This window comes from Maylandia zebra, linkage group LG3 (genome assembly GCF_041146795.1).
Source record: "Maylandia zebra isolate NMK-2024a linkage group LG3, Mzebra_GT3a, whole genome shotgun sequence".
NCBI classification, from domain to species: Eukaryota; Metazoa; Chordata; class Actinopteri; order Cichliformes; family Cichlidae; genus Maylandia; species Maylandia zebra.
Window position 1 is genome coordinate 43,705,416 of NC_135169.1, and position 14,330 is coordinate 43,719,745.

The 14,330-nt window shown below is 44.4% G+C and overlaps 1 protein-coding gene across 1 annotated transcript; it reads left to right on the plus strand.

Moving 5' to 3' along the window:
- Window positions 1-822: 822 nt before the first annotated feature.
- On the plus strand, window positions 823-13,944 carry rcor2 (REST corepressor 2). Its single transcript, XM_004554328.5, has 14 exons — window positions 823-1,047; window positions 4,209-4,334; window positions 5,811-5,867; window positions 6,623-6,703; window positions 6,979-7,031; window positions 7,126-7,287; window positions 7,381-7,505; window positions 7,777-7,843; window positions 7,947-8,186; window positions 8,342-8,419; window positions 8,723-8,780; window positions 10,390-10,457; window positions 10,751-10,912; window positions 11,650-13,944. Exons 2-14 carry the CDS (start codon window positions 4,211-4,213, stop codon window positions 11,995-11,997), a joined length of 1,623 nt encoding a protein of 540 aa, XP_004554385.1. The 5' UTR covers window positions 823-1,047; window positions 4,209-4,210; the 3' UTR covers window positions 11,998-13,944.
- Window positions 13,945-14,330: the final 386 nt, after the last annotated feature.

A 14,330-nucleotide genomic window follows, 5' to 3' on the forward strand; every position in this document is an offset into this window, starting at 1 on the left:
TCAGCAGCAGGCACTGGTGACGGGAGCAGTGGCTTCTGTGAGAGTGTTACTGCGAAGGTTAGTGGGTTTATTCCCAGCATCAGGTGAGAGAGCTCCTGCTAAAGCTAACACTGAAACATCCCCCATTCTGCTCACACACACACTCATCCACCTGTGAACTCACACGCGCACAGGCTCGTGCACACAAACACATCCAGGTCGCAACTCTTTGAACTGTTCTGTTTTAAATAAATAAATAAAAACGAGCACACTGAGGCTATTCATCTGAGTCACTGTCAGTTTATGCACAAAGTAACGCACGCGCCTAAAGACACGTTCGCATACTGACGTACTCGCGCGCGCACACGCACGAACACTCGTTTCAATTGTGCTCCGCTCCTGCCCTTTTCTCCACCAAGCAAGTCTGGACAGCCTGCCTCAGTACAGAGATGCACTGAATCCCTCCGCCGACACAGTGGCAAGTAGTCCCTAATTTATGGGATTTTGATAGATAGCGGATTAAGACTCTCTAACACCTATTGTTTTACAAAATGAAATACCGACACGTTTCTCTTCCATTTAAAGGTCATTAACGATGTAATGATCAAGACGTGAATTATCAGGCAGGCATATTTAAAAGGCAAAATATTTTTAGGACAAAGATTTTAAGTATCGCGCACTGACGTGAGCACGCTTAAAAGTCAATTCACACACATGGCACATAAGGTAAAATCCAAAACCAAGACTGAGATAAAGTTAATAGTTAAGGGACTACTTCTTGTCAATCCAAACGGCTCCTAAGCTTGGGAGAGGCGAACGCATCCAAGCGGATGTCCACCTCACTTTTCTCCGGGTGTTGTCCGTCTCCCGGCGCACATACACACTCACAGCTTCCATCTATCCGTGCAGTTCTCATCATTGTAGTGTGACTGTGCTCATCAATTAGGCGAGAGTTCAGGCTTTTTAGACACACTAATTGCCTTTGAGCGCTTCGGAGGGGACTGCAAGCTGCAGACAGAGGCTCGGAGAAGTTTTGGCTGCGGGGAAGCGGAGAGAAGCGAAACACAGGTACAGTGTGACTATTATCTCCACTTCTAACTACTGGCGTTACTAATGTAACGCGAGGGTACTAGCCGCAAGCTAACTAGCTAACGTTAGCATCCCAGCGACCAACTAGGCTAGACTTAAATTGCACTTTGGTGATGAGGACAGATGTCATATATATATTTTCTAGTTTCCAGCCTTTTGGAATGACTTGGACCTTGGAAATTGCTACTATTTTTAGTTTAAGGACCCTAAACATACCGGCAAGTTGGGCAATTATGACATAAAGAGCGAGTTTTTTTTTTTTCACTCCAGGGCAGCAGCAGACAGTAGCGTTGGTAGTAACAGCAGCGTACGCGTGGGGAAAACAAAAGGACTTCAAAGTGAGACACAGCGTACAGATGACTGTACAACGAAGCTGTTAAAAATATTGATTTTTTTTAAAGCTAGTAAACGGGACTCAAATTTGAGAATCACCCGGTGCGAGTCCGTCGTCTCTTTTTATTTTTATTTTTAGTGGTGGGATCTCAGGGTTTAACATATTATAAAACAGTCCGCCTATTACAATGTTAACTTTAACATGTAATGTCCCCCCCCCCCCCCGCTTTAAGGTCATCCTGTGCTGACTCTTGCGAGCCATGAGCACCTGACTAGTCACTGTAGGAGTACTATTGTTTTTCCTTTTACCACTGTGAGTCAAAAAGTGTTCATCATCAGACTACCCACTTAAAAATTGCGGTGAAGAACCTAAATAGATTTTAGACATATTACCCAAAACGAAACGATCGAATTGCTCGTGGTATTGTTCACTACAGTGCAAAGCATATCTGATGACCCAATATTGTGTTTAAGTGAGGAAAAGTTTAGAAATCTGGCCATATGAGGGAAAAGGATGTAGAAGAGGAAAGCCTGCATGTAATCGCGTAGTTGAGTATTATGTATTACTACGAGTATCCAGTCCTTGTCGAGGTTATCAGTTAATATGTTGTAGTTATAGCTCTCGTTCTTGAAACGGTTGATAAATCTGCCAGTGATTGAGGCTACCACAACACTCCCCCCACCCCCTTCCACCACGAAACTCGCTGAAAGTGAAGCGGGGCGGTCTCACGCAGCCAGTTCTCTTGTAAATAAGTAAACTTGAGTATATCGACAAAGACGAAGGGATGTGTTGAAGGTGGCGATGTTTCCAGTGAAGCCGGACGGGGGGCAGCCGCTGTAGTTTCCGAGGCCACCGGGAACAGCGATAGACAAAGACCACCAGAGAGCTTCAGACACTTGTATTGTCTGCTCGGAGTTTGGTGTGTATGGTTTTTAATCTCGAGGATCGTGAGGGTTGCGACTCGTTTCCCCGCAGAGGCTTGACTGGCTCAGTATGTTGTGCGGTGGTGGTGATGTGTATGCGGGGGTACGGTAACTACATCGGTCACCCAACTTCGAGTCCATGCTTTGTTCTGGCCGCGGTTCAAGTTGACAAGTGAAGTTGCGGGTGAGATGGTGAATGAAAGCACGCGCCTTTTAACGTGCGTTTGCACTGGGACTCGTGCCCGGTGTCGCCAGTCATTGTTTTAGGGGCTCTTATCGTTTGCGCTTGAGGAGGAAGAGGGAGTTTAGATAGGCTACTTTCTGCAATATTTCATTGGCCCAGAGATGTAGAGACATCGAGAAGACGACAAATATCATGTAATAGTATAGTAATGGCTGTGGATCACACTTCGTCTCTTAGAGGAGGGTCTTATTTATTTATTTGTTTGTAGATGTTTCTTCTCATCAGCGATTATATTCTTTGTTTACTGATGTTGACGTAGATCCCCACTGAACGGGTTTTACCTTTGCTTTGCCTTTGCTGTTGGAGGGGCTCATGTAATGGATTTCTCTTTATGTGTGATTACTTGCAATGTAGCAACCAGCGCCTTTCTGCACCAGCAGATGGGTGGTGTACTGGTATCAGCCAACAGCAGCCTTGTTGACTGATAGGAAAGTAAAATTTGCATCTCGGTGGATAATATTTACTTGTTGTGTCAAATCAGTTTTTTAAATGTCTATTTGCATCCTTGTAGCAAAAATAAGATGCATAAAAGTTACAAAAAATAAACAAATATGTAAAATATTGGTACCAGCTATTATCAGCCTAACAAATAAGGGATTGGTATTGATATCAGTATTTTGTGCCAGTATTGAACTAAAATTTGGTTCACCCTTTTTTCTGTTTTTTTTTTTTTTTTTTTTTCTGAATAGACACAAAGGTAGGACCACATCTAGTTAATTACTCACTCATCTAATCATTATATGTTGGATTAAAGAAAGCTACTTTCAGCTTCTTCTTTGTCACAAGGTGTTGACACAGCAGGTAGCTCTGGATGTTTGAGTTGGCAGAGTTTTACAGCGGACTTTCTAAAAGGATTTGTTTTGTAAATGGCTCTAAAAATGTGACTTGTTAAACTTTTAGCTGAGAAATACTTGATTATGTTAACTGCAATCAAACTGATTTGATCAATTGCTTATTATTATTTATCTTTAATATTATTATTTATTTGAGCGTCATAAAGAAATTGTCAGATTTTGGTCCAGAGCTCAGTGCCGTGTCCTTGATGGCTCTTACAGAGCGACTGCGGTGAGATAACAGATGTTCATTTGGGAAAAAATGGGATGTTGACATGTCACTTGAACTGTAAACAGTGGGTAAAATAGGCCTCTGTTCTGTTTGTTTGTGGGTATTGCTCCACCCAGACAAGAAGACATCTTTAATCAGCTGGAGCGACAAAGGAAGACTCCGGTTAATCAGTCTGGCTCTTTTGTTGAAGATGAAGTTGTTCCTGTTGATTTAGTCGGGATTTGCTCTTGATAAGTCAGAACCTGAGCAGAAAACTTGCATTTAGAGATTCAATCGTAAGTAGTTGAGGTCTTGAATGAGTTGTTTTATAGAAAGCTGCTTTTTGGAAAATAAACTCAGCTCCAGGTAGATAATGGGATTCCCTCCAAGGTGGCAACATAAGGGCCCATTTTACTTTACAAGCGTGAGTTGGTTTTTATAGGGTTGCAAGTGGAAACAAATAGCAGCCAGTGCACTAATGAAACAAGGCATAACTCATAGTTTAATAGGAGATTGAATCGCTTGGGGCAGAAATGTTGATGAATGGTGGATTTTTAACTAGTGACATGTTATGTGTGTGTCTGTGTGTGTGCAGTCATGCCCTCAGTGATGGAGCGCTCGGGGGCTGGGGTCCTGTCCAGGAGCAGAGCCAAAACCGTAACCAACGGGAATAGCCAGCCACACTCTGAGGAGGAGAGCAGCGATGAAGAGCATGCTCACGGTACACACGTACACACTTTTCGTTATAGTGTTTGATTTATCAGATATCACGGTAAACGTTCTAACATGGAGCATTAACCTACATCTGATACTTGCAGGCATTTTCTTGCCAGCTGTTCCTGTTGCATGCATTGCATTGCTGCAGTGCTCTCTGTCATCCCCTCTCTTCATCCTTGTCCTCTGCCCACATACGTCTCTCCTTCCTTCATTCTCTCCTTCACCCACTGACTTCCTGTTGATCTTTGAGGAGCCCATTTTAAGATAAGAAATGGCAGTTTTACACAACTAGTTTTCCTCTCTGTTACCTTTCTTCCCTCCTCTGTTCCTTCTATCAAGCATCCTTCTTCTTTATCATGCTCCTTCTGGCTCCATTCATTTCACCCATCTGCTCATGTTTCTATCATCCCCTTCTCCTCCCTTCCTGTCCTCTGTCCCAGAGGAACCTGTAATCTGTCTCTTCCTCCTTCAGGTTTGCTTCCCTGCATTTCTCACAGTCTCTTCACTCCTCGCTTTCCACATTCTCCAGCTTCCTAGTTTCCTGCTAGCTTTACCGCAGCGATAATTACCTGATGTCTGCCACCCATCGATGCTCTACCCGCTCGTCTTCGTCGGGTGGTGAACAATATCAAAATGTTAAATGGCATTTCTGGATTCTTATTTATTGTTTTTACTTATTTATTAATGGAAGTTGTACATGGAAGTTTTTCTTTATTTAAATGTTTTCTTCATATACCAGTGTTTTCCCCCCACTTGTTTTTTACTGTATTTTTTACAAATGTAGTACAGTTTTGTTCTAATGGTTAATTAGAAAATATGTAGCTGACCTTATGTACGAATAGATTAATACAAAATAAAATAAACAATAGATGCATTTAAAAACAAATTGGTTTGTTTTGAACATTAAGACTATATTTAAAAGTTAGATTTAGCCTGTGTGTCTAAAAAAATGAAACAAATACAAAAATGCCTGAATGAATTCTTTCTACTGCCCTGAAGACTCTTCTATGCCAAAAAGACACCTGGTTGTATGGAAGTTTATGCGAAAAGAGAAGTTCAGATTCCTCAGTAAACACGTTCTGAATGAATTTATGGTTACAGATGCTAGTTTGAAGTTTTAGTGACAACTGCGTGATGTTAGACAACTTGACCAGAAGGCATCTTTGTGAGATACCTGAAGCACTCTCCAATGACTGAGCTCCTCCTGTAAGGGAGAGCCCAGCCATCCTTTACATAAAGCTCATTTCCACCGTTTGCATCTGCGATCTCATTCTTTTGGTCAATACCCAGAGCTCGTAACCATAGGTGGGAGTAGGGACATAGATTGGCCAGTAAATCAAGAGGTTTGCATTTATGTTCAGTGGTGTGATCCACTTTGTTTAGTTTTGCAACTTGGAACCTTTTCTGGTGTGTTACACAAATGTTTTTGCCCTGCATTGCAGCTCTTGAAATATAAACTTATGTACGCTTGTCTCTGCAGACAGCATGATCAGAGTGGGAGGAGACTACCAGGCTCAGATCCCAGAGTTCAAACCAGGTGAGCTGGGAGGGAGAAAAGCACAACAAAAGGAGACGACAGAGGGCATTAAAATTGACGATAAAAAGAGAGAGAGGGAGGGAATAACCTCTGTGTCTCCTTCCAAGAGGAGACACAGAGGTTGAAGAGAAGTGTGGAGGAGACTACGGATGAATGCAGATTAGTAGAGGAGTGAAGGTCAAAAAGAGTCATTTTACAATAGAACAAAAAACAGGAAAATGAAAAGAAGGCTGGAGGGGAAAACGAGGAGCTGTCATCTTTGTCCAGTAATGCAGACGTCAGAGTGACGCTTATTTGTCAGTGTTTTAGTGTTATTGAATGCAAAATCAGAAGGTTCAAAAACATTAAGTGTCCTCCATGAAAGAGCCCTGTTGCTTTGCTTGAGTAGATGAAAAATGTTTTGATGCTGAGGAAACAGTCGTCATAACCTTCACGGAGGAACGGCGGCATGCTTCAACAGCTTGTACCAAAGAAGGGGACAAGCAGGCAAACCAGCATAATCTGTTGTACGGAGTGCACAAATGTTGACTTCCCAAAGAGTTCAGCTGATGAAGAGGGAGCTTTAGCCAGATGGAAACATGCAAAGATGGGTAGATGGATAAGAAAAGAGAGATGCTGGGGATTGAGAGAGCTTAAGTGGTGGATAGGAGGGACATGGAGTTGACATGAACGAGTAAAAGAGGGATTGACAAATATGTATAACCTCAAAGTGTGGATTTAAGTGTTCGCTTTGTGTTGTTTGTTTCCATTTTCAGACAGCCCAGCCCGCTACAGTGAGAAGGACCAGAGGAGCATGTTGGTCTGGTGTCCCAACAGCCAGCTCTCTGATGCTATGTGTAAGCTCCACACACCTGCCTTACCTTGTATTCATGTGTGTGAGCTAAAAAACTTGACCTTCAGTTTAATGGATATATGCTGACTGGAGGGTGGCAATTAAAACTCTCGACTGTCTCTTCCTGTGCACTTATGGTCTTTCTCTCTCTTACCCTTTTCCTCTTCATCTCTCTGTTTTCTGTTATTATGCAACCCCCCTCCCCCCTATTCATTCATTCTCCTTCACCATCTTTAGATTATTATGTATTATTTTAACAGTTTTTCTATCTTCTTCCAGTGGACGAGTACATCCTCATGGCTAAGGAGAAACACGGATACAACATGGAGCAGGTAAGGGCATCAGAAACAAAAGCTCAGATGTTTATATTTCTTTCTGTCTTCTGACCTAAACTTTTCCTGGTTTCCTGACTTTTGGCTCCATCAGGCTCTGGGCATGTTATTGTGGCACAAACACGACGTGGAGCGCTCACTGGCAGACCTGGCAAACTTCACCCCCTTCCCGGATGAGTGGACAGTTGAAGATAAAGTGCTGTTCGAGCAGGCCTTCAGCTTCCACGGCAAGAGCTTCCACCGCATCCAGCAGATGGTGCGTGACTGAGAGAGACACACATGCACTTACCACCCTAAATATTTAAAACGAGTGATGAAAAGTAAATTTTCTTTTTTTTCGTGTTTGTAGCTTCCAGACAAGCTGATCTCCAGCCTGGTAAAGTACTACTACAGCTGGAAGAAGACCAGAACCAGGACATCAGTCATGGACCGACAGGCCAGGAGGCTGATCAACAAGAGAGAGAAAGATGACAGGTTTGAGATGCCTTCACCAATCGTGGAGAAACAACTGCTCACCTGAGATCTGACATTTGGAGAACTTTTTTGTTAAATGACACTCAGTGAGCGCGGCATCCTGGGAAACTAGGCTCATGAATATAAATAAGACAGGCTGATATTATTTCTTGTCTTTTCAGCTGACATTTTAGAGCATTTCAGACGTGTGTTTGATGAAATTTCAACAATAAAACAGCACAAAGTTTAAACACTGGTGTGCTTTGTGTAATTTATGTTTTTTGTCTTGCAGTAATGATGAGATTGAAGAAGGAGAGCAGGCCAGTGACAGTGATTTTGAAATTGATGCCAAGAAAGAGGTGAGAAAGTGTGTGTGCGCACATTCAGAGAAACAACTTCTGTGAGGTGAGGACCGAGCTGCCTTGACACTTGAATGATATTTGTGATTCGATGTGCACACAGGCGGCAAAACAGAACGCGAGCAGCACCAGCTCTGACAAAGCCACGCCCAGCCGCTCCGGTCCAGTGAAGAAGGAGAACATCGGAGCTCAGTACAGACACCACCCGCTCAGAGCTCGCCGCAGGCCACCCAAAGGCATGCACCTGGAGCAGGCGGACATCATGTCTCTGTCGGCCTCTCACGATGCTGGAGTTCTAACCATTCGCCAGCTGGACACACAGCTGGTTTCACTCAAGAGACAGGTGCCAGGGTTTTCAGTGTGGATTTAATGATGTCTTTGGTCATCAGATTATAAATGCAAAGAGTAAATGCACATGAATGTTCTCAAAGCAGGTTTTAGCTGCAAGAACTACCAGCTAAAAAATAACCCTACCTCACTGCCCCTCCTCTGTCTCAGGTCCAGTCTATCAAACAGAACAACAGCAGTTTTAAGCAGAGCCTAGCTGAAGGTGTTGATGGCTCCAGACCTACAGACGTAAGTCTTGAAACTCCCCTCTCTATGCCCTTTCCCTCCTTTCCATATCCCTTATTTACTGCCTCATTTCTTGCCTGTATTCAATTTTCTCCTCCCCTGATCTCGCTCCAGTTTGTTCCTTTCCTCATCTATTCACGCGGCCCTTCCTCAACTCCCTCCAGACAGTATTTCACCCCTCGTGGGACTGACTCTAGTCTTAACCTGCTCATTGCTCTCTTACTGCCATCTTCCTCCCTCTCTCCCCCCCTTGTTTCCTACCACCTACCTCACTCTCATTCTAATCTCTAGTTCTTTCTCTCCTAGCCTGCCCCTAAGATGAACTCTCGTTGGACCACAGAGGAGCAGCTCCTTGCAGTGCAGGGTGAGTGAAGGCTGTAGCTTCCTCCCCCTCCAAGAGGCACCTCTTGTCATCAGCTCTCCTCTACCTGCCTCCCATTCACAGCCAGATGTCTTATTAGACATTCATATTGATATTCTGCACACACAGGAGCTGCCTGTACTCATGTGTTGGTACGGTACAAGCTCCTCGATTATTTCTCCAGGAGCTACTTTTGGATATTTTGCAATGGGCTGATGCTGGTGGGAGTTTTTGTCTTCAGGGATGGTAACGTTTAGAAAGCTTAATTTTGCCCCTAAAAGAGATTTTTTTTTTAATTTTATTTTTATTTTGACATGAAAAGTGACGAAGTCCTATTGTGAAGCCTCTGGGTGTATTTGCCCTCATTATATTAGTTCTTTTAAAGACAGACATGAGTATGGGGTGATCTGACTGTGAGTGAAGCACTTACAAAAACTTATCATTAGCTCGTTCCCAAAGTGAGGGCCGAGGCCCCCTGGTGGATCGCAGTAATAACAGAAATTCAATTTGAAATTAGTGGTAATAGGAGGTAGTTGGGTTGTGATGTTACTCATTACTCTACCCTTGTGTTGAAGTCTTTGTCCCAGTGACAGGAGGGTCACACATTGACCTCATCACTTTGCATATAATATAATAATATTAGCCATGTATAGCCAACCGCCTGCACTGTTTGATTTTGGATCAAATTTCCTAGGAAATGCATCACTTCTGTTTTGTATTTTGATTAGCATGAAGGTTTAGGATTGGGTGGGCCTAGTGGGAATTTGTTTTTTAACTGGGCTGCACCACTCTTGACTTTGGGAATGGTTGTCCTAATTAATCTATAGCTTTGTCCTTGATGGAGACCATAACTTACAAAATTTATGTCATTTTATTTGGTATGAAACAAGCATTTGAGCTCAAAGTCATTAAGAAAGTGCTCACTGAGGTCAAAGCGCAAGGGAACCAGGGACTGTTTCCCAGTATACCTCTAAGACCTAAAATGCCCTTTTTGCCCATAGATGAGTCCTCCTGCTGGTCATTAGACAGAATGCAAATTTAAGGCACTTCTAATCTACTCAGTTCTGACGTTTAACTCCATCACCAGTATACAGTCTATAGGGGGAGAGCCCTGTTTGTTTCAGTTTTTCATGACACGATGGAGCTACAGGGTGCAGTTGGACTGGAAAGTGCCGTAAACTTCAGGTCTGTTCATCGTGTGCATTATTTCAGCTTTAAAAGCGAGCACGAGGAGAGAAAATCAGAAGTTGTTAGGAGCGTATCAGCCACAAAAGTGGAAGGTAAAATTAGCAGCTGCAGCCCGTGTGCCTTTGAGCAAAACCTGTACCTCCATGTGGTACAGCTGCTCCAACAGAAAAAACAAAACAAAAACCCTGAAAGTGTGCAGTGAAGCAGGTCAGGGCGGGAAAAGAGCAGGTGCACTGAGCCAGCTGAGCTCAGATGGAGGTTAACTGTAAACATGCTCACCATACGTGACTCTTCCTGTCCCTCCTCTCACATCCTCTGCCACACACCCCTCACTGAGCGAGAGGAAGCTGGCTGACTCTGTTGCTTTTGATTGCTATATGCTGCTTGGTACAGGCAGGACATTAACCCGACTTCTCTTTTCCAGCTATCCGGCGTTATGGTAAAGACTTCACCGCCATCGCTGAAGTGATCGGGACTAAGACTCCGGCTCAGGTGAGCTTCCTCTTTCTCACATGTTGAAAGTGTGTGAAGACCACCTCTCGTCTTATTCTGACCTCACCCAGCAGTGCACTTGAGCGAGCTGCCTATCAGCTTTTCATCTCTTTTCCATTTTCCCTTTCATCCTCCGCCTAACGGTTTCCTCTATAGGATCTCTGTAATCTCCATTATCCCTGCTTTCATTTGTCTTCTCCCCTCTAACGTCCGCCTCTGTGTCCTTGAGATCGGCATCACTTTGTCCTCATTCTCTTCCTCGCCAACTCTCCATCTCTCCCCGGCTTGCTCAGGTGAGCTCGTTCTTCGTGAGCTACCGGCGCCGCTTCAACCTAGACGAAGTGCTAAGGGAGTGGGCGGCGGAGCAAGTGGCCACCAGCCGAGACCAGAGAGACCCCAGGAGGAGTGGTGAGGAGATGGCAACGGCTACAGATGGCGGCGTAGAGGAGGAGGAGGTGAGGACAGTTAATACCCAAGAGGTGCCTGTAAGAGTTTCAGATTTTGTTGTCACGTGAAATCTGTTTAAGAGAAGTTTTACATGAAACTGAAGCAGGTTGTAAGAATATTATTTGTATTTAATATAAAGCTGTCAGCATGTGAGTGCTGCACATGAATCTGTACACCTCTGTTCTATCTTAATTGCACCTTCTGCTTTTTAATAAAGGATTAAACACACGACAAAGGCTGTAAACAGATTTGTATCTCTGTAAATAATTATTAGTTTGATGGAACTACTTTCAGCGGTGGATTAACACGTGTGCTGCAGGAGAGCACATGACTGAGTGTAGGACATGCAACAGCATGCTAAAGCAACATGTAGCTTCAGTAATATTTGGAAGTAGTAGGACTGGGAGCTTTGCCATCTCCACCAACCCTGTCCTGTGTCTCACTGACAGATTTAAAACGACAGACCTCGTAATGCAACTTTGAGTGATTCACAGTTCAAACTCATCCCTATGTATCTCACACTGGGTGTCGGTGTAGCCCCTCTGTCCGACCCACCAGCAGGTGGGCGGGGCCTCTGTGCTCACAGACACACTATTTGCTCACTCGGTGACAGCACACAGAGCCAAACGCAGCATCCGATTGCAAAACGTAAAGTTTTTATCTGCCCACCGCTTTTGTTCCTCTCTACATCCTGTTTGCACCTCCTCCTGACGCTCCTCCATCTGTCTCTTTCCTCCCCCTTCAGGTCAAAATGGAGGACCCCCCCTCAGACGCCACAGGCAGCTCCTCTCCCCCCTCCTCCGCTCACGCCCCGTCCTCTTTCTCCCAGCCTCCCCCGCTGCTGCGTCCAGCTCCTCCTTCAGCACCCCCGAGCCTCCTCCGTCAGCCACCTCCTCTTCAGACGCGCCCGCTTCAGAACAGAGCTCCCCACAACCACCCCCCACCTCCGCTCATCCGGCCCGCAGTGACCGCCACCACCACCTCCTCCGGGAGTCTCAGGGGTTCTCCTCCCACCTCGTCCTCTTCCTCCGCTGCAGTTCAGATGCCTCCATCACTGGTCGGGCTTAAAGTGGAGCAGCCCAACTCACACTGATAGACACACGCAGCAGTAGGAGTAGACGCAGACACGCGCACACACATAAAAAACACACAAACACAAAGCTTCTCTTCCTTCACCCTGGGACCATCACACGACCACATCAAATGACACGCTCAGGTCCCCAGTGTGACATCAATCGTCATTAGTGACGTGAAGCTCCTTTACTGTACTGACAAACACCTACCTCCAACACAGTCCTCCAACACACACACACACACACAGAGCTAGGAACTCCAAACACTACCTGCACACAACACACAGAAGAGACACTGGATCATGAAGCCGTTAAAGAAAGCCACAACCACAAGAGTGCAAATCCACCTGCACGTCTCCATGGCAACTCTTGAACATCTGGAGGACTGTGGATGAACACTATGTATATCTATATGCTGTAGTTGCATCGGTCTAGTCATCCACACAACCATCAGGAGAAAGAAAAGGAATAAATGAGGGAAAGAGGAAGAGTGGCCCACAGCTGAGCCAGACGTGCTGCTCCTGAGAGGGCGTCTGCGTCACGCAGCATTTTGTTTTCTTCTTTCAGATTTAGACCCTCAAAGGGGAGCGGAGGTACTTCTGCAAAAGCTTTGTGATCAAAGCTGAATATTTTAGTTTGGTTTTGAATTGTTGATTCTTTTCGTTCTGCGTTGGGCGAAATCTTCCCTCATAGCCATGTATTGCTAGTATTAACTGGAGTGGTGTTTTGGGTTTTTTTTTTGGTTCAACTAGAATTTTAAAAGGTGTGCCTGAGGTAGGCAGTTAGTTACTGTAAGTAGATTAGATGGTGTACTTTGATTACTGAGCGTAAAGGAGAAAAAGAGCCCGTTAACATGCTCTGTCTCACCTTTCTGGAGCTGTTCATTTGCTCAGTGTTCAAATCTTGTTACTTTGGAGGAATATTTGAAGTGATCAATCCCCAACATCTGCAGTGCAGCTCTAAACATCAGTCTGTGATGTTTCAATAATGGTGTTAATATTCTCTAAATAAGTGATGTTTGATCTTTGACAGCCGCGCCTGCCAAAGTGTATTGTTGCTTTAAACGCAGAGTTAGGCACGGAGCGTCAGAGAGGAGTCTGACATTTCACATGGTTGCATTGTTTCTTACACAGGAAGAGTTTGACATTTTTGGAAACACTCGTTTGTGCTCTCGCAGGGTCTCAGTCTCAGAGTGGCAGCCTCGATTACCACTTCAGAGTGGTATCTCTCTGCACTCGTCAAAATGCCAAACAAGTCATTTAAACCCAAAATAGTGCAAGTTGCGACTTTCGTTAGTGTGTCTGAGTAATTTATAGAAGTGACTTTACAAAGAGGTGATGACTGTGTTCCCCCCCCCCCCCCCAAGTCCAGATAAGGCAGCCTCGAGTCCTGTGCTGTCCTGGCGCAGAGGTCAAAGGAGATCTGGAAGACATCTTTGCTGCAGCGTCAGCCACTTGATTCATTTATCCAATAAACTGAGTGCTTCTGAGTTGTGCAACAGTGCAGTTTTCTGTTCATGGCTAGTGCTTCCAAAAGTGATGGTATGGCACAACCTGATGAACAAATGCAGATGATTGAAGCATCTGTCTGGATGACCTTTGTTTATTTCTGTTGCTAGTCTTAGACTACTCTTATCCAGCTGTCTGCATCGCTGCCTTTTTATGCAGATCTGAGGTCAGTGGTTAAGCTTCCTTAAACTGTGGTGTTGCCCCAAGCGTAGCCTCAAATCACCTACTTTTGTTAGCAGAGGCCTTCAGCGTTCAGTTGAACGCGGCACTGAGGAGGAACGGAAACTGCATCGCTACGTTTGGCTTTAATAGAAGTTTTGCCTTTTTCACCTGTTTTGTTTGTTCCTCCAAAAAACCCTGCTTGTGTGTACTGTATGTACCAAGGTGTTTACATTGTGGAAACTGAACTGTTTGAGGCGTTTTTTCTTTTGAATAAACAAATGACCAAATTCTTCATGATGTCGGTTTTTGAAGACATTTCTCCAGCCAAGCTATATTTTCTGTCATAGATAGTTCAATATGAATAAAATGACTATTTGTTAACGCAAATCAGTGCATTTAGGCATGTTCAAGAAGTCCTGCTGAAGTTCAAACAGAATGGTGAAGGCAGGTGATTTAAGTAACTTTGAATGTGGCATGCTTTTGGTTCCAGACGGGACTGTCTGAGTGTTACAAAAAAATACTGCTCTACTAGGATTTACGATAGGGGCTTAGAATGATCCACAAGACGTGCAGGTAACAGTAACTCAAAACCACTTGTTATGACCAAGGTGTGCAGAAGAGAATCTCTGAATGTACACATCAAACCAGATGGGATACAGCAGCAGAAGACCACACTTGAGTGC

Bases quoted from the DNA above. Each gene is read 5' to 3' on its own strand.
- rcor2 (XM_004554328.5), top strand. From the start codon at position 4,211: ATGCCCTCAGTGATGGAGCGCTCGGGGGCTGGGGTCCTGTCCAGGAGC. The intron at 7,032-7,125 runs GTAAGGGCATCA...TGGCTCCATCAG, and splicing joins ACGGATACAACATGGAGCAG to GCTCTGGGCATGTTATTGTG. The intron at 10,458-10,750 runs GTGAGCTTCCTC...CGGCTTGCTCAG, and splicing joins GGACTAAGACTCCGGCTCAG to GTGAGCTCGTTCTTCGTGAG.